Source organism: Labrus bergylta, chromosome 14, assembly GCF_963930695.1.
Source record: "Labrus bergylta chromosome 14, fLabBer1.1, whole genome shotgun sequence".
Lineage (NCBI taxonomy): Eukaryota > Metazoa > Chordata > Actinopteri > Labriformes > Labridae > Labrus > Labrus bergylta.
This window is the reverse complement of record NC_089208.1, coordinates 6,728,299-6,747,446: the sequence shown is the minus strand read 5'-3', so window position 1 is coordinate 6,747,446 and position 19,148 is coordinate 6,728,299. Positions and strand designations below refer to the sequence as shown.

The following is a 19,148-nucleotide window of genomic DNA, read 5'->3' as shown; positions in this document are numbered from 1 at the left end:
CCTGAGGATCGAAATCATTGGGAACAATTAGGCTACACAAGCTGGGTATGTGTGTAACATTTTTTTCTATCATTGCCTCTTCATAGGCTACCGATAATCGTTGTGGGCTCCATCGCTGTTGACAGTTAGTGTAAACATGTAAAAGGTTGTTGTTTTTTTTTTTGGTGAGATTTTCGGCCCCGCTGTCTCTTTAAAGGCCGCACCTGCGCAGCTGCCTGGTGCTGATGCTGCAGTGCCCGGGTTATTTTCGGTAAAACTGCCGGGGTTACTCGCGTTCAAGCGGGCCCTACATGCCTTACATCACCCCTGAGAGGAAACCAAGACCATTTATAGCCAATCGCACCTGCCTCTTAATCAGACCGAATTAAAAGCGAGCACTCGTGTCGCAGCTTGAGCATTAATTCATGCAGCACAGAAACCCATCTCTCCCTCTGTCTGCTCCTCTGTGCGTGAGCAGCAGTCTCCCTATTGTTGTTCATGTTTTCAACCTGGACCATTCCTCCAGACACTCAGACATGGAGACTAATCTAAACCTGGATCCATTACCCTGATTGCAATGCTGTAAATTAGCAGCTCTTTGGTGCCAGACATACAGGCTGTCCCTCCTCTCGTTGTAATATTAGGATTATTTTCAGACCTGCACAAGTAACATTTAAACATCTTTTTAGATTTTATGAATATAGGCTAACTAAGTTAATGCACGATAATTTTGCATTTTCATTTTTATAGAATACATTTATACTAATACATATCTCTAAATGTCTATCTGTGTATATGGGATGTGTATGTGCCTATATTAATCATACATAGGCTATAGATATGCTGCATCATGTTTTGTAATACATTTTTCAGTGCACAGGCTAAATGCATAGGAATGATCTATTTATTATTAATGCGTTCCTTTTTGAAACATTGTCAGAACATCTTTCACTTGATTGTCCTTGTCTTTTGCTGTGAGCTGTTTTAATAAAAGCCTATTTTATCCTAACACAACCTTGGTGTGAAGAAGACAAGCCATTTTTCCAAATTTAAAAGAAATCATTGTGTTTCCAGTAAACGTGTCGCAAGGCCATTTTCAGACAGCGAGTCCCTACCTCAATCTATTATTCTCCTTTAAAGGTCTAATCCTTGTTGCATAATGTGATATTTTCCTCGACCTTTCTCCCATTCTCTGTAGAATATTACTTTGCATACATAAATTATCTAACGATAGCTGCTGCTCTCATTCATGCCTTCTGGGAGACCACGAGACAGATCATCAATCAACTGACTGATCATTACATCACTGTAGAGGAAACAGTGTTTCCCTATTAGCACTATACTGTCACATGTGTGAGGTCAGAGCAAATACACATGTTGTTTTCAGTGTATGAGTGTGCATATTTAAACACCACTAAAAGCTGCAGTACAGGTGTTCTTTGCTCTCAGATGAGGGTAAGGCCCAAGTGCTGTTAATAGCATGAGATATGTAGCCTACATAACGGTACATAGACCAGCTTTTCTCCTCTCATTGGGTTTTAAACTTTGTTTGACACAATGAGCTCTGAGAAAACCAACCTATATTTAACTAAATACAAGAATATTACCTTTAAAAATCACCTTGTGTATGCATCGTGCAAAAGTTGAATAAAACAGAAGATAACATGGCGTTAATGTGCAGAGATTCTTTCTGTCAGACTGGCTGTGTGGGGAATAACATCAATCCTGAGTTCTACTAAAGCTCTGCGGTGGAGGAAGGGGGGCTGCTGGGTGCTCCGATGAGACCATAGGAAACACAGCAGGACTTCAAGTACGTTTCTTTGTCATTTGATTATTTAATTTTGTATTGTGTAATGCATAAAAAATAAGCCCAAACAGACTCTCACCATCAGTGAGACAAAGAGACCAGAAACCAAACGTTGACACTCAAAAGTACAATAATATTAAAGCTCCTGTGAGGAGTTTTGAACTGGTGAGGAAACAGACAGAACTTAATTCGAAATGCCTCTTTACGATGTATATAAGCACTCTAGACCATCTGCAACGAGATTGATTTATAGAACCAGTTATTTACAATGTCTGAAACTGCGGTGACGGGGTAAGTGTTGGATGAAGTGATCCACTTCAGGCTGTAGAATCAGCAATGTGTAATACATTTGATGCTTAATAGAAAAAAGGATGACATTTTTTGGAAAATATAAAAATACTTCTTCAAAATCAGCTCAGACTGCACTAACACTTGCACTAATGGAGACATCTCAGAGTGAGGCGCTGCACTTGAAAGAGCGCAGGGACAATGCAAAGAAAACAGGATTCTTTCTCAACGTCTTCTAATTCACACAATCTGTGATCCTCCTGGATGTTATAAATCTGACGACTTCAAGAATCAGAGAAAGAATTCTCAGCTAAGCTACCAAAGATGTTTAATGTCTTGTTAACTTTACTAAAAACACAAGGTTATTTATAGCATTTATTTATGTTTATTGCATCCCATTAATCCAGCCATCCAGATTTACCTAATAATTCACTTTTTTTGTCTACATCTGTAAATTTTGCAATTACTGTACATAGCACAGAATTACTGTACATAGCACAGAATTACTGTACATAGCACAGACTTTTGCACTCAATTACTGTACATAGCACAGACTCTTGCACTTTCTGCTTATTTGCACTTCTGGTGAGATGCCAAACCTCATTTCGTTACTCTATACTTGTATATGTGTAATGACAATAAAGTTGAATCTCATCTCATCTCATCTTAAGTATATAAATGGGCTTGACTTGGACATATGTCAGTAATTTTGGTTTTAACAAGATATTTAACCCTTTTTCTCAAATCCAAACAATGACTTCTGCTAATTGTCTTCGCGCTGCATGGTAAATCATTCCAATAGATGTATTGTTGTGTATTGTAGTTCAGCCTCCCCAGAAACATTATGAAGCTCTGCAATCCAAAATTGATTTAAGACTCTTGCTGAAGCACACTTACATTTAATCTCCGCACCGTAAAATGTCAGGGGCTGATAGCCCATCAAATGTTTGAAATCTGATATGAATTTTGCAAATATCTTCATTTTAATTTCTATCATTTTGAATAAAGATGAATAATCATTACAATGTTTTTCAGTTTTTAGTTACTTAAGTATTAAATTAATAATTCTACTGTAATGATGTAAGCATACTTACTAACTTTAACCTCAGGTACAGCTGATCTGTGGGAGGCAGGATTACACAAGTGAAAATACTAATAATAATGGAAACTGTATGATGATGACATGCAAAATGCAAAAACAGCATATTGTCCTAAAAATACTTGGTGGTGTAAAACACATTCTACTTATTGTAGTCAACAAAAATCTAATGTATAGAAAAGTATTTCCTGCTGTTCAGTGAAATTAGTTTTTTAGCAGGAGCATTAAACACTTCACTACATTTCACAATCTCTTCAGGAGCTGAGCACCCCTAAAGGTCTAAACCTGCACCTAATGGGAATTCTGCAATTTACTCAAAAAAAACAAACAACTATTTATTTATCCTACATCAGACATATTGAGAAACAAACACCAGCAACACCATCCATGGCTTCTTCTTCTTTCCAATAAGAATGCAAACAAGGGCAGAACATTTTTACGGTAGCTTCAAGTCCTGACTCAGTGGCTTTTCCCGGGTTCACATGGACCCAGCATTTTGCTTGTTTTCCCCGTAGAATATGAATGGAGAAGCAGGAAGTGAGCGTAAGCAGACGTACTGGGAGATCCTGTCTGAGAGCTCAGGAGAGAACAGCAGGCCGTGTGTGGGTGAGTTTCCTCCCCAGAGTTGAACGCCGCAGATAAGAGGAAGACTTAATGAGCTGTAATGAAGCAGGAGAATTGACTGTTCTTTCACTTACTGCCAGATGTCCCTGTGTGAGATTATTCTTAATTTTTTATTGTTGTGATGACTCACGCTGTGTCTGAAATACAGTTGGTGAGATCTCTGCAGCTCCTGAAGTTGGTTATTTAAAGTGTGCTTCTTTGGAATCTGGAATATAGTGAATGGATGAATTGTGATATGTTATTCTCTTGTTACTACTACCATTACAAAACCTACTCAACTGTGTCTGAATGAGTCTGTGTTTGTGGAAATGAACAAAATCAAAGAGTTTCCGATACAAACTTTGTAAGTGTCCATTTTTACACAAGACTTGGCTGCTATAAACGTAAACAAAGGATCACACTATCAACAGACTCGACTTGAATAGTATAGACCAGATTGTAAAAGGATAAGATAAGAGAAGAGCAGAATAGAATAGAGTGAAATAAAATTGAATCAAACAGAAAGAAAGGGGTGCAATAGATCGGAAAAGAAAATAATATAAAGTAAATTAAAAAAGAAAACACACTCACCGTCAGTAACTTGTAGGGGTGCTGAATGTCCAAACAAAAACAGTATCAAAAGTATTTCAGGAAAGCTAAACAACTTTCTCTAGCCATCGTGTGTGGAGAGAAAAAGAGAAAGATGATGTGCTGTCCTGAAATACTTTCAATACAATAGAATATAAAAGAATAGCATAACAACAGCATAAATTGAATTTATTAAAATAAAATAGAATGTAATAATATACAATAGAATAGTATAAAATGAAATAGAATGGAAAATAACAACATAGAATGAAATAGAGTAGAACAGAATAGAACACCATAGCATAAAATAGAATTTACTAGAATAGAAAAATAAATGAGTAGAATAGAGTTGAATATAATAGAACATAATGAAACAAAATGCTCTATTGATATTGCACAGATGTACAACAAATTGAAAGTTTAAACAATCTTGAGTTTCTCTTCAGGATGATTTTTTTTACTGGATTCTGTCTTTATTTTGTAAATCCTGTAGAGTGCAAATCAGTGCTCAACGCTGTGACCTGATTTCTGAGAATAAACAGCACCATCTAGTGGCTAACAGGAGCAGTTTATCAACCCACAGCTGTTAGGAATATAAAAACATCAAACAAAAGTCTTTGAGTTATTTTTAAATCACTTTGGACTTGGATATAGGTGGGGCATTAGGATTGCATGAAATTAAAATTTAGACATGTCAGGCTGTGTACTAACCACTGAGAGAGTTTTATATACAACATCTGAGAGTGACAACATTTGTCAGCTCAGGGCAACTTAAAATCTGATGAGAAATGTGCCACAGATTATTTTCTCAATTGTTGAATTGTCCATAGATTCTGCAAAGACTTGTAAGAAAACAAAGGATGAGAATCGTAGAGGCTGTTTACTGCTGAGATCAGCATGTGGATGCTTCGACTTCCGATAGGCCAACAACTGTTCCTTGTATTCCTTTGAAATGCACGAGTCATCATTTCACATTTGAACAATCCCTCAGTAAAAAAATGAATATTTGAATTATCAACAATTTTTTTTTTGTTTGAACAATAATTTAAATATTAGAAAGCAAACACTGTATTCTACCTGTACAGTTCACTCAGCTGATAGGACCTTCACAACACTTAAAGATTTAACTGCGTCTCAAAACCCAAAGCTCCTCCCTCGTAACAGGATTAAGGTTTCATCTCCTTCCAGTGCAGATGGACTGAGACGAGGAGTCACGAAGCAGAGCGGTTAATCTCTGCGGTTTCACTTCACCTCTTTCCTGGTTTTTATCTTTATTTCTTCCTTTCTGTTACAGATGCAAACATGTCACACAGAGCATGTCAGATAATCCATGTCAACACTCCTCTTTGAACCATCATTCAAAGAATCTAAAACTTGACCTAAGGCTGACACAGAGGGTTATTAACTGATTTAACTTTTTCCGCCTTAAATCGTTGAGTTCATTTCAAAGTTCTGCCTCATTAATCATTCCCTGCTGACGCAGAAGGATTTGAACCTGAGGCACTGAAATGTTCTTGTCTTTGTGTAAAATCCAAGAAACCAAGGAGTCATTGTCGGCCAGAGTGATTAAATTAATGACTTAAAAAATCCATATTTTTTCCACTGATTTGTCGGCAGTTGGAAGAAGCAGCAAAACATATAGTGTCTCTTCAGTGTACAAGCTGTCTGTGTATTTCTTCTTCATTCAATAATATCACCGTACAGTCAACATGTTGTTTTCCCCATGTGTTAGCCTGCAGATGCTTACAAAATATGAAGACAAATGTGTTTTTAAAAGCGTCATTTCACCAAATTCTAGTGCATTACACTGAGAGAGAAAATTGCAGGGTGGGGGGACGGGGGGGACAGGGGGGACGGGGACTGTGGGGCAAAATACTCACCACATGATAAAGCGCAGTCACAAATGCAAGGGACACACTGCGCAAAGAAACGCTTCCAGCCCGTCTGCTTCTTCTCACAGTTGTCTATCCGAGAGCAGCCTTGTTTTGGGGGGCCGAAGTAACTCTTATTAGTGCAGTTGGAGTTACATGAACCACTTAATTCCCTTTCACTGATTTCAATACGTCCCTGAGGACACATTCCTGAAGAGAAATCACATGATGAACATAAACAGTGTCTGGTATGAGAAGATCTTTGTGTTGTCGTTTGTCAGGGTTAACTCACTGAGGCAGGTAGGTTTCGGGGTCCAGAGGCCGCTAGCCTGACAAGTACTGGTTGGATTTCCCAAAAGCATGAAGCCGGAGCGACAGGTGTACCTGACCACAGAGCCCACCCACCAGTCGTTACCGTATATTGCTCCATTATAGTCCACATCTGGCCTTCCACAGTTAACTGCCGTACAAGGAGGAGACAAAGGAGGAGACAAAACGCTCTGTAACAGGTTGATCTGACACAGTGACTTCAGTGCTCGAACATCTGAGAGGTGCTGTTGTTGTGGAGGTCTTACCTCTGCACAGGGACTTGTATCCGAGCCAGCAGCAGCTCGAGTCTCCACAAGGATCTCTCCTCAGCTCCTTGTGCCGCCCCTTACAGCCGCCCACACAAACGGGGGCCGTGCCAGTCCAATAGATGTCATCGATGAAATTTGGCTGAGGCATCCATTCTGTCACGCCTAAAGTAAATCATTTTTTAGTAGCTTCTTCGTAGATTACATTACAAACATTCTGCAACAAATAACACATTTCTAACTGGAAAAAGTTTTTAGGGTTTGAGGCCATGATAGAGAAAATGTGTGATATGGGAATCTATAACTGCTCCCCGAGTGAATAAGGAAATTAATTTGAAAAAAATCATTAAAACAATCTTATTTGTAAGAGGTCTTACCACTACCTTCTGCCTCCTCGTTCCATCCAGGCGACTGAGAAATGGCTCTTTGCAAACAGCCAAACAGCAGCAGCAGCAGCAGTAGAAACAACTTCATGGTGCCACACTCCTGATGCATTCACTTTGTACGAAACACCTGCTGGAGAATCTGTGAACAGAGACCTACCGTATTCTACACATTATCTCTGCACAGTCAACAGGCATGACGCCATGAGATGTTGCCCCAGTGAGTGCAGGATGAAGAATCAAAGAGCAGGAAGTAACGCTAGGGACTAATCTTCCTGTGCTGCCTAATCTTCTACACACAGGTAATGCTCACTATGCTGTGTGTGTGAAGCTGGGACTAGATTCACTCACTATGTCAAAAGGTCTGCAGGGATTTAAGTCTCTGGATTACCTGAGGCATTCAGAGGATCAAGACATTAGAGAAAAACATATACAGAAATAAAACCATTCAGTTTAACAGATGACAAATGTCTGTCAGATTAATGTCTGTTCTAGTAGTAACAAATAACACCCAGCAGAGGGCGCAACATCTTAGGTACAAATTGTGGACATCAATAGTTTCACCGTTAAATGTTGGGAAAATAATCAAAAGATGCTTTTCTTTCTCAGCGACTTATAAAGAGACAGACTGTTCATATTTTAAGATAACATTGAAAACATGTCAATAAGTTACAGAAGACTTCTTCTGAGTTTAAAAAAAAAGAAGGAGTTTATTCAAGTTGGAAATTAATCTTCAAAAAGCACACTCTCAGAGGTAGGCTTTCCTCGCTGGTCTCCACACATGTTGGTGAATATTCAACTATCCTTTCAGATGCTGTGGCAGTCCAAGGGTGTAACAGTATGAGATACAATGAATGGATGGAAAATGTTTTAAATATGGCACACAGGATGTCTACAACTCAACAGCAGTAAACAGTAAACATGGTAAAAAAAAAAAAGAAGATGTTTCACCTAATATAGGCTCATAGTCAATGTTCATCACCACAGAGCACTCATAACTTGATTAAGACTTTTCATTTAAGTGCCTCTCTTTTCTAATGAAAATCTGATTTCTGCACAGCTCTTATAAAGGCTTAGGGGCACAACATAATCCTCTTCACATTGTTCTTCTAGCTGTAAAAATGCACTGTGCAGGATTGTTTGGGGAAGTCAAACCACCTGCATTCCTTGCTGCTGAGCAGAATCTTGCATGGCAGAGTCCTCCGCTCCAGTGAGAAAGTAAAACATCTGCTCCTCAGCGCTGGATGGCTCCTCAGTCCTCTGCTCCTCCAGCAGCACTCCTCTTAGTTCTTCCTGTATCTCTGAAGGAGCTCCCCCCAAGTCCCCGCCCTCCATCTCCTGACCCTCAGCCTGCCCGCTGTCCTCGTCGTCCTCAGCTTGCCTGTTTTGTCGTTCCCTCATCAGCTGCTCCGTCAGTTCCACGCTCTCGTAGCGGATCAGCTGCAGCCGAAAGAAGCCGTCCTCGTGCTTCTTGTACCTGACAGAGAAATAAAGAAAGCCATCAGGACTGCGACGCCTCCTCATAAGTGGATTGAATGATTTGTCAATTTAATATGTACCTGAATCTCGGGTGCCCAGAAGGCCATTTGAACTGGTGCTTTTTGTGCAGATGAACAGTTAGGTTGTTGCCCCGGGTGAAGCACTGATCACAAACATGGCACTTGTAGCAAGGCACAAAATTCCCCTGATCACAGAGAGAGGAAACATTATAGTGTTTTTTTAATACATTTAAACCTCCCTCTTAAGATGAAATCAAGACTGCCATAGATTGTGTTTGTCACCTCATGCTCTCTCTTGTGGTGAATCTTCATGGTGATGAGTGTGCGAGCGGTGAAGCCACAGGCGGGGACGTCACAGCGAAAAGCCGGCTCGCTGCTGTGGGTGTCCAGGTGTTTTCGCAGGTCGACCAGATTCTTGCAGCTGTGGAAGTCAAATTAAAAAAAAAAAAAGCATTAGGAAAAAACAATTATGAGAACATGTTTTTTTTGGGGCATTGCATCAGTTCAGAGTATGTGATACCTGTATTCACAGTATTCACAGCTGTACGGTTTCTCGTTGCTGTGCCGGAACTTGATATGGTTACGCAGCGCAGAGGGTGATGGACAGGTCATGTCACACAGCGGACATTTGTAGTGGCTCACTATCCCGACAAGAAAAAAAGACAAAAAAAAAGTGATGAGTGTAAATTATCTTAAATCCTGTAGAGCTGATTAGTGCCTCACTCTCATAAAAACCACAAAGGCCCACTTGTACTTATGCTTGTGTCAAGCCGAAGAAATCCTAATTTCAAAACATAACAATGTCACAACAGAGCCACATATATTTCATATCAAAACTCCATTCCATCTGCGGACCTTCTTTCACCTTTAAGAAAAAGCCAAAGACCCAGCTCTTTCATGAATACCTACTAACTTAATGATGATGGTCTCCATATTATTGATGATGATGATGATGATTGTTTTTGTTGGATAACGACGACTTATAAGATGGTTTCTATACTGATTAGAGCTCTTAAGAACTGCCCTCAATGTTGTGCTTTGCCTCTGGTCACTTCCTGTCAGCACCTGTGTGTCCAATTGGACTCAAAGCTGATCGTTTGCTCTTACTGACATTGTTCCCTTTTTTCTAGATCCTTGCTTGTGTTGTTCTTACTCTCTGATGTACGTCGCTTTGGATAAAAGCGTCTGCCAAGTGAATTGTAGAATATATCACACAGTTATTTACAGGGTTCTGGAGAGCTGAGGCTTACTCATTTTAAATTCATGTGAATACACTTGCAAAACGTCAGGTGGCAGTGTTTGGCTTGGAAGTGGTTATGATCAAAATAAAACTCAAACTTAGTAAAGGAATATTTTATTCCACATGACATACTCAGTATATCATAGGTTTTATGAGACCAGTGTACCAGCCTTTAAGTCTAACGGTTTTAAGTTTAAGTTTAAACGGATATAAATAGAAAACCTACTGGAAAGAAAAAGTTTAAAACATGCATTGGATGTAACAACAGAATAGAATAGATGTTTATTGCCATTTGCACAGGTACAGGACAGTACAGGTACATTGGAGTTTTTGTGCGTTTCTCACTGAGTCAGCTTCTACAAAAAAGTTAAAATTACATAAAATAGAATAGCATTGTAAGAAAAAAAGAGTAGAAAAGTACAAATAAAAAAAATAAAATAAAAAATAAGTTGTAGTAACAGCTAAGTAAATTAAAATAAATTGTACAGAGGCTATACACTGTAATAAAGCAAATAATACAAAAAATAACAAAGGGGAACACTGTACAATGAATTGAAAATATATATGTTATGAATATGAATAGAGGGAGGGACTCACCATGAGTTCTCATGTGATCTCTCAGGAGTCTTTCTGTTGCAAAGCGTTTGGAGCAGTGAGAACACTGGAACCTCTGGCCTACAGCACACAGAGCATGAATTACTACATGAAAATGTTTGAACACAAAGGTAATATAATATTGTTATTTATCTTTCTCTTATAATGCTGAATAATTTGTGGGGGGTTTTATTACCTTCCATGGCGCTCTGTCGAATAATGTGGTCAAAGAGCTTGGTGTTGTTAGCGTACATCCCCCCACAGCCTGGACATGCCACTATCTTCTCCTGCGTGTGGCTGCGTAGGTGCTCCCGCAGTTTAGGACGCCCTTTAGCAGTGGCTTCACAATCTGGGGAGTGACAGGCTCAGTATTTGGACTCAACAATATTACATTGTTACAAAATAGCAGAAATGTACTTTTAAAATGTCTACCTTTCCATTTGCAGCGTAAGGGGATTTCACAGTCTCCTGCTGGTAGGTCTATGCACAGGCTGTGCATCTCCACATGTCGATAGAACCACTCTGGGTTTTCATATGGTGGTTGCTGAAACAAATATGCACAGAGAACATGTATATAATTGAAGACCAAAAAAGCTGTAGAGAGAAGTCTTATCTCCCTGCATCCCATTCCCATCGGCTGACATAAACTAAGTACTTCAGCTTCCATACTCAACAGACACCTGTATGAGAGGAGCAGGTTAAACACACAAAACACTTTCAAGTTATCTTGCCATGCTCAATCAGCTCACCTCACATTCATCCCAGAGGCAAATGAAATTGTCCGGGATTTCAGGGATGATGTTGCGGTTTTGACACCCGATGGAACAGGTGCCGATCTTGGGCTGGGCATCGAGTACATGCTGACCCAACTGCTTCAGCTTCGTGTGATAACAGTGAAAGTACAGATGTCTTCGTAACTCCTCAGGACCCTCCACAGAGCAGAAACCACACTCTCTCCAAAGGCAGTTTCTCTCCCCTGGGCACAAAAAACAAAAACAAAGATTGAGCCATTAGTAGTCCTAATGGGCGGCAGTAGCTCAATCTGTAGGGACTTGGGTTGGGAACTGGAGGGTCGCCGGTTCAAGTCCTGGTGCGGACCAAATATGTAAGCTGGTCTGGTAGCTGGAGAGGTGCCAGACTGCTTTCTACCCACCACCAGAGCGGCTCCGTCACTCTAACATCTCTCTATTAGCGCATATAGGATCCTGTTTGTGCATGTGTGTGTTACATGACCCTCCCCTTGCAGGATCAATAAAGTAAATCTTAATCTTTTGAGAGAGAGGCGTTTAGGATTCAACACAGCACATTATATAGTATATTAGATGCATGGACTTTAATCATTCTGCCTGGTTTTGAGCAAGTGAAACAGAAGATCAGTTAACTTGCTGGTTAAAGGCAGTAAATTGTTTGCCAAAAAAATAAATATCTTGACGCTGCTGTTAATTAATTTCCATACTGTGCGTTACAGTAGCTCGTAGCTCAAATTAAAAGGTCACATCGCTTACGGCCTGCATCCTTTGTACAAATATCTAAAGTATGACTGAGTTAGAATCAACTACGGCTTTGATTATCGCCAGAAAATATGCCAGACATACAGCAGAATCGAAATTGCGTTTGTCTCCGTCCCACGGTGCGATACAACCAAAATAAGGTAAAATAATATTTTATTGTGCAAAAAGGTACAAAACAAAATGGTAAATAAAATAAAACAAAATGGTAAACAAAATAAAATAAAATGGTAAATAAAATAAAACAAAATGATAAATAAAATAAAACAAAATGGTAAATAAAATAAAATGGCAAATGAAATAAAACAAAATGGTAAATAAAATAAAAAAAAAGGTAAATAAAATAAAATGGCAAATAAAATAAAACAAAATGGTAAATAAAATAAAACAAATTGGTAAATAAAATAAAATGGTAAATAAAATAAAATAAAATGGTAAAAAAATAAAATGGTAAAAAAAATAAAACAAATTGGTAAATAAAATAAAATGGTAAATAAAATAAAATAAAATGGTAAATAAAATAAGACAAATTGGTAAATAAAATAAAATAAAATGGTACATAAAATAAGACAAAAAGTAAACTTGTGAAATATGTGCAATGTGCAGTAAACTGACTGTACTTTTGAATAGATAATTTACCGGTAATTAAAAAATAAAACTGCGTACCCTCTGCTTCATCCGGGTCCTCCTCCTCCTCACTGGTCGGGTTAAGGTGACCCTCTGCGTGCCTACAGAAGTTATCCACGTCACTGAACGACTCCTTACACGAGCTCCATTCACACACAAGTTTAAGAGCTTTCTTCCGGATCCGTTTGTTTGGAGGCATTTTTAGTGAGGCCGGAGTTTTCACAGACAAACTGAACCTACAGATGCCCCCTCGCTCTGAACATGGCCTGTCCTGCACCCGTTGCTAGCTAACACCTGCTGGATGGTAACCGTCTCCAAGGTAAATGTTCACGAGCTGTGAAAGGACTCAAGAAACATTTTCCTGAAACGACTTAACAAACAAAACAACAAACAAAGATTAAAGTCAATAAATTATAACTAGATTATGAACTTCAATGCATTAACTCGCTGTTACGAAGGAATGAAAAAATGTAAACAGTGAAGTCGTGGCTGTGTTCAGACCGTTCAGACGAACGCGGGTTGTGTGCATCGTTGATCATGTCCACCCAGAAACAAGTATTCTTTATATTAGTTCCGGATGTGATATAGTCCACCTCACAATGTTTTTGTTGACTTCAGTTTTTTTCTAGAAGCGAGATTATGCTTCACTGCAATTTTGAAGTTGAGTACTCGTGCTTAACTTCTGTATTTTTATTACGGTTTTCTCAGTGGTTCCCAAAGAGGGAGTCAGCACCGCCGGGGGGGGGGTTCGCTAGAAGACTTCAATTTTACAACTTTAAACAATAATTCAATGTTTTTTTAAGCATTATTTTAAAACAATAAACCAAAAACGAGTTAATTTAAAATAAAACCAAATTATTAAGTAAAATGAAAATGAAATTTATGTTTAAAAACATTTAAAATGTAAGTTGACATATGACAGCAACAATGTACCTGTGTTACACATAAAGATGCACACAGCTGTGTGTAGTATCTAAGATTTGTATGTCCACTCTATACATGGAAATATCTTTCTTACAATAAATTACTATATAAAAATAATTGTATGGGTTTTATGATGTTGTATTCTTTTGTGTTATCAGTGTTTGGACAGGCTCATTATTCTGCATGCGTGGATTTGCAATACATTAATTGCTATGACCACGTCCAGGGACAGTGGGGGTCTCCGGGCTCTGGCAGGCCTTTTTTCAGGGTCTAACGCTGAGAAGTTTGGGAAACTCCAGTACTACCTTATACGTTGCACTGCCCCACTACATTTTAATGTCAATATGATGAAATTTACTCCACAAGCTTTCATTCTAAAATGTACAAGTGACAGAAAAGGATTTATAATGGCATTAAATAAAAAGTAAATGTTAAATTCTATATAATTCATGAAAGGCAGGTGGATGTTACGTTCGTGACACTGAAAATGTGAGTCCTTTTTTGTTGTATTATATGTTGATAAGGGGCCCACTGAATGTAGTCATCAATTTTCTTTGTGTTTAGTAATAGCTTATGCACTTTTGGAGTACAATTTCAAAAGAGTTAAGCTGACTTATAGCAATAGATCTGTGATACCCCAACATGATAATTATTAAACATTTCCTTTTGGTACTTGTGGTGGATAAATACTCAATAACTTGGGGTGATACATTCATGTCGTATTTCTACCTCTAATTAAGGCTCTGAATAAATCTTCAACCACTGCGAATTATAATGCTGGCACACCATTTATATTACAATTTCTCATCTTTTATTTCTCAATTCTCAACAGTAAAGCTTCTCACTCGTCTTCACATTCCTTTACAAAGTAGTCCAGTGCCAGTTAACTTCACATAGATTTGTTTTGAGGAGGAGATAGCATATCAGGCATGAAAATATAGATATGTACCCAAAGCTACCAAGAACGGTATCAACAATCAATTCTCAGTCTTGTGGCCGGGACAGACTTCATTTAATAAAAGAACTTAAGTAACTTTTAAAACCACCACGGGACTAATAATCTCACTTTATCGTCTCTATTTTTCTGTCCCCGACTAACTCCTTATGATCGTCATCAGGCTGATAATAACCTCTTACTGCTTTTCTTCACAATCACCATTGTGTGCATTTGTTCAGAGGTAAAAAAAATTAAGAGGTAAAACATTTGAAAAAAGAAAAAAGTACAACAAAGATGATACTAACTTTCCCACCCATGTTGCATGTACTGGTTGTTATGAAAATTGCAGTGTCAGTGGGAACATTTTCTTTAAGCCATTTTAATTTCAACAGCAAGATCCAAGCAATAGCTCCCTACGGGAATATCTGTATGGTTTTTGGAGAACTTCCCCATCCATAAACCAGTTATCAAATGGTAACAATTAAGTAGCAGTACGCTTCGGATTCTGGCTCCTCAACTTGCTGGACTTTCTTGTAAAAAAACAAGTATGAAAATATACTTTCAGGGGGAGCGCATTAAAGGCCCAGTCTTAATTTCCTCTTTGATTTGTTGTCACTAAAACCAGGAGAATAGCAAACATCTCTGAAGCTGCAGCTTGATCCTTAGTTTTTCATGCTTATATGTGAAAAGGTTGTTATACTGAAATATAGCGTTAAACCTCGCTCTGAGTCTTTACTGCAGGTCGAGTCTGAGGCAGAAAAGTACCAGTGAGGTAATAAAATCTATTAAAAAGGCAGATGAAACATAAGCCTTCATAACAAAACAAAAAAAAAAATCATAGTTTTTCAGTCAGGGCTCTCTCCTCTTTCCCCGGGAGATGTCTACACGTCGTAGAAGAGACGCACCAGATGATAACGGATCCCGAAAGCCGCCACACTGCCCATCACCTGAGAGACGCACAAGAACGAGCATTCAAGTTCAATACTTTCTCACTGACTCGCTCTGTATTCGATAGAGAGGAAGGTGGTTTTTTTTTGGAAATACCTGGATGATAAGCATGATGGCTGTGAGGTTTCTCTCATGAGTGGGGCCGAGTAATTTCAGAACCAGATTTATTAAAGTCATGTTGTTGCATTCAATAAACTCATCGTCTCCCTCCTGGGCGCGCCGCACCTCCAGCAGCTTTAATAACTCTGCCACCTGTCGAGGAAAAAAAAAAAGAAGCAATTTTATTGTCAAAGCTGGAGGCCGGCCCTTTGTCTACCTCATGTGTGTGTGTTTATCCACCCAGACCAACCCTCAAAAATGCCCTCTTCTACCAGGCAGCCTTCATTTTTGCACATTTCTACACATTTTTGAGCCATTAAAACTGTAATATGATGCCGTTAGAAATTCTGATTAGGGCTGGGTAAAGGTATTTTATACAGCAAAATATTGTCATCCCGACTTGTGTGATACAATCAGCAAAACCACTGGAGCTCCAGTGGGATCAATGTTGTCATTGTTTTGTCTTTGGGTTTTTGTGTGTGCAATTTTCAGATGTTTTTAAAAAAAGACAAAAATGGAGAAGCGATCGCTAAAGGCTTCACCTGCAGAACGAGGTGTCCTAATTTAGAAAGGTCCTTCCGTTTGAATTTAGAGTAGCTCATCCACAGCTTGCCCGTCCCTGGATTCAGCCTGTCATCAGCAGTGACATTTGGAGAAAGACAAAAGGAAGAAAGGCAGCCGTTGAGAGAACATAATTAAGAGTGAATGATGAATTAAAAGATATGACAAGACACTAAACTCCACAGTATCTCACCTGGGGAGCCGATGTCTCGGGCAGGGAACGACGTGAAAAAGCTGAGGCAATGAGTAGACAAAGTTAATCACTTGGGGAATGAAGAACAGTAGCATTGTTTTACTGAAGTGACCCAAGATGCCGACTACAGCGAACGTCATCCCGGCAAAGTAGCAGAAAGTGTCTCCCACAAACACAGACGAGGGGTACCTGGGATAAAAACAGGTTCCACATTCGGTTACACCGACAGCATCACAAAGATTCTCTCAAACAGCCTCGGGTTTTCAGGTTGAACTCACCAGTTGTGGTAAAAAAGCGCTAATGTAGTGAAGAAGAAAGGTATCATGAAGTAGAGTGAGAACACATGGTCGTCACGGAAATCTCCTGATAAATAAGAAAACACATCAAACCAAGTGTTACTATTCTGACTTGTTATAAATCAATGTTCAGTAACACGGTCAGATCCTGCCGTGTGGTGGATGTGATCAGTCATCACACACCGCCGAGCTCAACAAGGTTGAAGATGATGATGGAGCCGGAGATGAACAGCGCTTGACCCGACTCGATGCCATTGATGCCGGCAAGGATGTTTATGGCATTTGTGCAGAATACTGCGAGCATTCCCATATAAACGTAGTAGAGAATACCTGCAGACAATCAGAAATGATGTCATTATTACAAAATGAACAAAAAAAGCAGCAATATTTACTTTCCCACATCAAATATTTAAATCCCTCAAATGTAATGTAATTTTTTTAACGGCTACCTGATTCAAATATCCAATATGTGATTACCTTTTTTTGAACATTGTGCAATACTGTGATAACAATAAGAAGTGCAATAAATAACAACTATTAAGGAGTTCATACTTGCTGTTACTCTGTTTCTATGCCTGCCTGCTGCTCTTCATATTGTGCACTACATTTGTGTTTGAAACATCGCCCTTACTAAATCCATAATCAATCCAAAAAACCTTTTTTTTTTTAATGAACCAATGTATCAGAGGGTAGCAGATAGCTAGCTCGAGCTTCATCTAACGTCATTAAAAAGTATATTACAGCAATATTACCAAGGCCTCCATCAAATAGTTAATATGTTAAAATGTATACATGCCAAGTGAGACAAAGAGACTTTTCTTCTTCACTGCAGTAAATCCAGATTCTTACAATGTGTCTTTTTTTTACTGTGATTTCCATTTTCTACAAGCATCTAGAACAGAAAAGCTGTTTTTCAAAGTAAAAGACAACAGCTAGACGTATATGTCAACCAGTTTCAGCCACTATGAGTTAAAATACATGGACATCAACTCACCCAGGTCCAGGTGAAGCCCGAGCAGGACTCTGAAGGGCTTGGGAACTACAATGACCGTGTTTCCGAAGTTCGTAAAATAGACCATGAGCAGGGGCAGGGACGCCATGGTGGGAAGAAGGAGCTTGTGTCTCCACTGCAGGTTCAGGACATCGTCAGCAAAGCCCAGGAAGATCATGCAGCAGATGGCCAGGAGTGCTCCGATCAGCTGCACAAACTGAACAACAAACAACAAACAACAACAAACAACAGAGATTACAAAGCTGCGTTCCAGATTTGAGACAAAACACACAAAGTCTGAAGTGGACTTAACCTCATTGTGAGGGAATCCTGTGCACTGATCTCCAACGAAGCAGCTGAGGAAAGGCACTGGGATGAAGCAGAAGAGGATGATGAGGAAGACCGTCCCACTGATGACTCCCTGGGACTCTGGACTGCAAAGAGGGGGGAAGAGGGGACCAGGAAGATAAACAAAGCAGGAATAAGAACAGGAAAAACACAAAACTGGACACATTTACTAAGGACATTATCAAACACAGATTCATGGATATTGGCTAAAACAGAAAGATTAACAACAACAACAACAACAACAACAACAACAACAACTCACACTTCCTTTTTGGTTGTTTTGTTGAGGTCCACTCCGTACAGTCTGGCTGAGATGAAATGGTCTTTAAAAGCAGGAATGAGTTTTAATGTGGCCATGCAGCCCAATGCAGACATGAAGCAGTTGATCACCAGTGGTAGGACAGGTACAGGTGACATGTTCGCTGGCATTTCTGCTGTCTAGGTTTCACGTTTGGCCGATGTGACGTTTCCCCTTCAGGCGGTCGATGAACGAGCTTCCGTTGTCTTCACGTCGGTAAAAACATGTCATATCGTTATAATAAAGCAGAATACATCCTCTTTTTTCACGATGCTAAAGAAGAGTGTGTCCATGAGTCTCGCAGGTTGTCCATAAAGTGTTTCATTCTTGCGTTATTGTTGCCATTGCCCGTAAACTGCTTGTGTTAACTACACGTCTGTCATATTTCCTCTTCTTCTTCTTCTTCTCTAGAATCAAATTGGCGGTTTGTTAACGAGCTTAAAGATGCATTACCGCCACCTACCGGACAGGAGGGAGGAGCAGTTTTTTTTTTTTTTTCTGGTGAAATTCTTCAAATAAAAACGATACAAGCCATTATCAGCTGAACAAGATAGTTGCATTAAAAGCTAATTTATGCTTAATGTAATCTATTTGTTGCCTTTCACAAACTATAAATGCTTTATGTGTACTGTGTAATTTTACATTTACATTATTGTATTTTTTTACATTATTGTATTTTTTTATTTAAATGATGTAAATATGTTTGATCTGTTTTTAACTTCTATTTTTATTTTTAATAAGTATATTCCCGTCCCCTGTTTTCTGGAGCTGCTGTAATGCACAAATTTCCCCCACGGGGATCAATAAACTTTATCTTTATCTTTATCTCTTTAAATAATTGTTGTGCCTCATAGTGGCCCATTGTGTTTGAATTGTGTTTTTGCTGTATTTA

The 19,148-nt window shown here is 39.0% G+C and overlaps 3 protein-coding genes and 1 long non-coding RNA gene across 10 annotated transcripts; 1 reads left to right on the top strand and 3 right to left on the bottom strand.

Moving 5' to 3' along the window:
* Positions 1 to 3,034: 3,034 nt before the first annotated feature.
* Positions 3,035 to 7,744, bottom strand: si:ch211-117m20.4 (sushi, von Willebrand factor type A, EGF and pentraxin domain-containing protein 1). 7 transcript variants are annotated; one of them, XR_010668666.1, is made up of 6 exons: positions 7,188 to 7,744; positions 6,811 to 6,975; positions 6,528 to 6,695; positions 4,368 to 6,445; positions 3,928 to 4,002; positions 3,035 to 3,832 (listed from the first exon to the last, which is right to left on the bottom strand). XR_010668666.1 is itself a non-coding variant. In XM_020646214.3 (5 exons), exons 1-5 carry the CDS (start codon positions 7,303 to 7,305, stop codon positions 6,093 to 6,095), a joined length of 666 nt encoding a protein of 221 aa, XP_020501870.2. In that variant the 5' UTR covers positions 7,306 to 7,744; the 3' UTR covers positions 3,035 to 6,092. The 7 variants fall into 7 exon arrangements, 4 of the variants coding, with proteins under 4 accessions (XP_020501870.2, XP_065819027.1, XP_020501869.2 ...); XR_010668664.1 differs by having other exon boundaries at positions 3,928 to 6,445; XR_010668665.1 differs by having other exon boundaries at positions 3,035 to 4,002.
* A 311-nt stretch (positions 7,745 to 8,055) lies between these two features.
* Positions 8,056 to 12,860, bottom strand: hinfp (histone H4 transcription factor). Its single transcript, XM_020646185.3, has 9 exons — positions 12,701 to 12,860; positions 11,276 to 11,502; positions 10,959 to 11,070; positions 10,723 to 10,875; positions 10,530 to 10,607; positions 9,213 to 9,333; positions 8,975 to 9,113; positions 8,753 to 8,877; positions 8,056 to 8,670 (listed from the first exon to the last, which is right to left on the bottom strand). Exons 1-9 carry the CDS (start codon positions 12,858 to 12,860, stop codon positions 8,343 to 8,345), a joined length of 1,443 nt encoding a protein of 480 aa, XP_020501841.2. The 3' UTR covers positions 8,056 to 8,342.
* LOC136182401 (uncharacterized) lies at positions 12,856 to 13,702 on the top strand. The gene is made up of 2 exons (XR_010668667.1): positions 12,856 to 12,980; positions 13,370 to 13,702. It is a non-coding gene; the product is annotated as an uncharacterized lncRNA (long non-coding RNA).
* Positions 13,703 to 14,373: 671 nt separating this feature from the next.
* On the bottom strand, positions 14,374 to 18,671 carry dpagt1 (dolichyl-phosphate (UDP-N-acetylglucosamine) N-acetylglucosaminephosphotransferase 1 (GlcNAc-1-P transferase)). The gene is made up of 9 exons (XM_020646165.3): positions 18,221 to 18,671; positions 17,924 to 18,044; positions 17,614 to 17,827; positions 16,803 to 16,949; positions 16,602 to 16,686; positions 16,324 to 16,512; positions 16,112 to 16,199; positions 15,567 to 15,722; positions 14,374 to 15,469 (listed from the first exon to the last, which is right to left on the bottom strand). Exons 1-9 carry the CDS (start codon positions 18,385 to 18,387, stop codon positions 15,404 to 15,406), a joined length of 1,233 nt encoding a protein of 410 aa, XP_020501821.1. The 5' UTR covers positions 18,388 to 18,671; the 3' UTR covers positions 14,374 to 15,403.
* Between the last annotated feature and the right edge of the window lie 477 nt (positions 18,672 to 19,148).

What these genes read in the sequence shown, in the direction of transcription:
- dpagt1 (XM_020646165.3), bottom strand. Translation starts at nt 18,387, where the DNA reads ATGCCAGCGAACATGTCACCTGTACCTGTCCTACCACTGGTGATCAAC. An exon ending in AAAACAACCAAAAAGGAAGT is followed by an intron (nt 18,045 to 18,220) that starts GTGAGTTGTTGT and finishes CCCTCTTTGCAG; the next exon opens with TCCAGAGTCCCAGGGAGTCA. An exon ending in CCGAGACATCGGCTCCCCAG is followed by an intron (nt 16,200 to 16,323) that starts GTGAGATACTGT and finishes TGCTGATGACAG; the next exon opens with GCTGAATCCAGGGACGGGCA.
- hinfp (XM_020646185.3), bottom strand. Translation starts at nt 12,860, where the DNA reads ATGCCTCCAAACAAACGGATCCGGAAGAAAGCTCTTAAACTTGTGTGT. An exon ending in GGACCCGGATGAAGCAGAGG is followed by an intron (nt 11,503 to 12,700) that starts GTACGCAGTTTT and finishes TTTTGTGCCCAG; the next exon opens with GGGAGAGAAACTGCCTTTGG. An exon ending in TGTGAATACTGTGAATACAG is followed by an intron (nt 9,114 to 9,212) that starts GTATCACATACT and finishes TGACTTCCACAG; the next exon opens with CTGCAAGAATCTGGTCGACC.
- si:ch211-117m20.4 (XM_020646213.3), bottom strand. Translation starts at nt 7,305, where the DNA reads ATGCATCAGGAGTGTGGCACCATGAAGTTGTTTCTACTGCTGCTGCTG. An exon ending in CGAGGAGGCAGAAGGTAGTG is followed by an intron (nt 6,976 to 7,187) that starts GTAAGACCTCTT and finishes GATTTACTTTAG; the next exon opens with GCGTGACAGAATGGATGCCT. An exon ending in ATACAAGTCCCTGTGCAGAG is followed by an intron (nt 6,696 to 6,810) that starts GTAAGACCTCCA and finishes CTTGTACGGCAG; the next exon opens with TTAACTGTGGAAGGCCAGAT.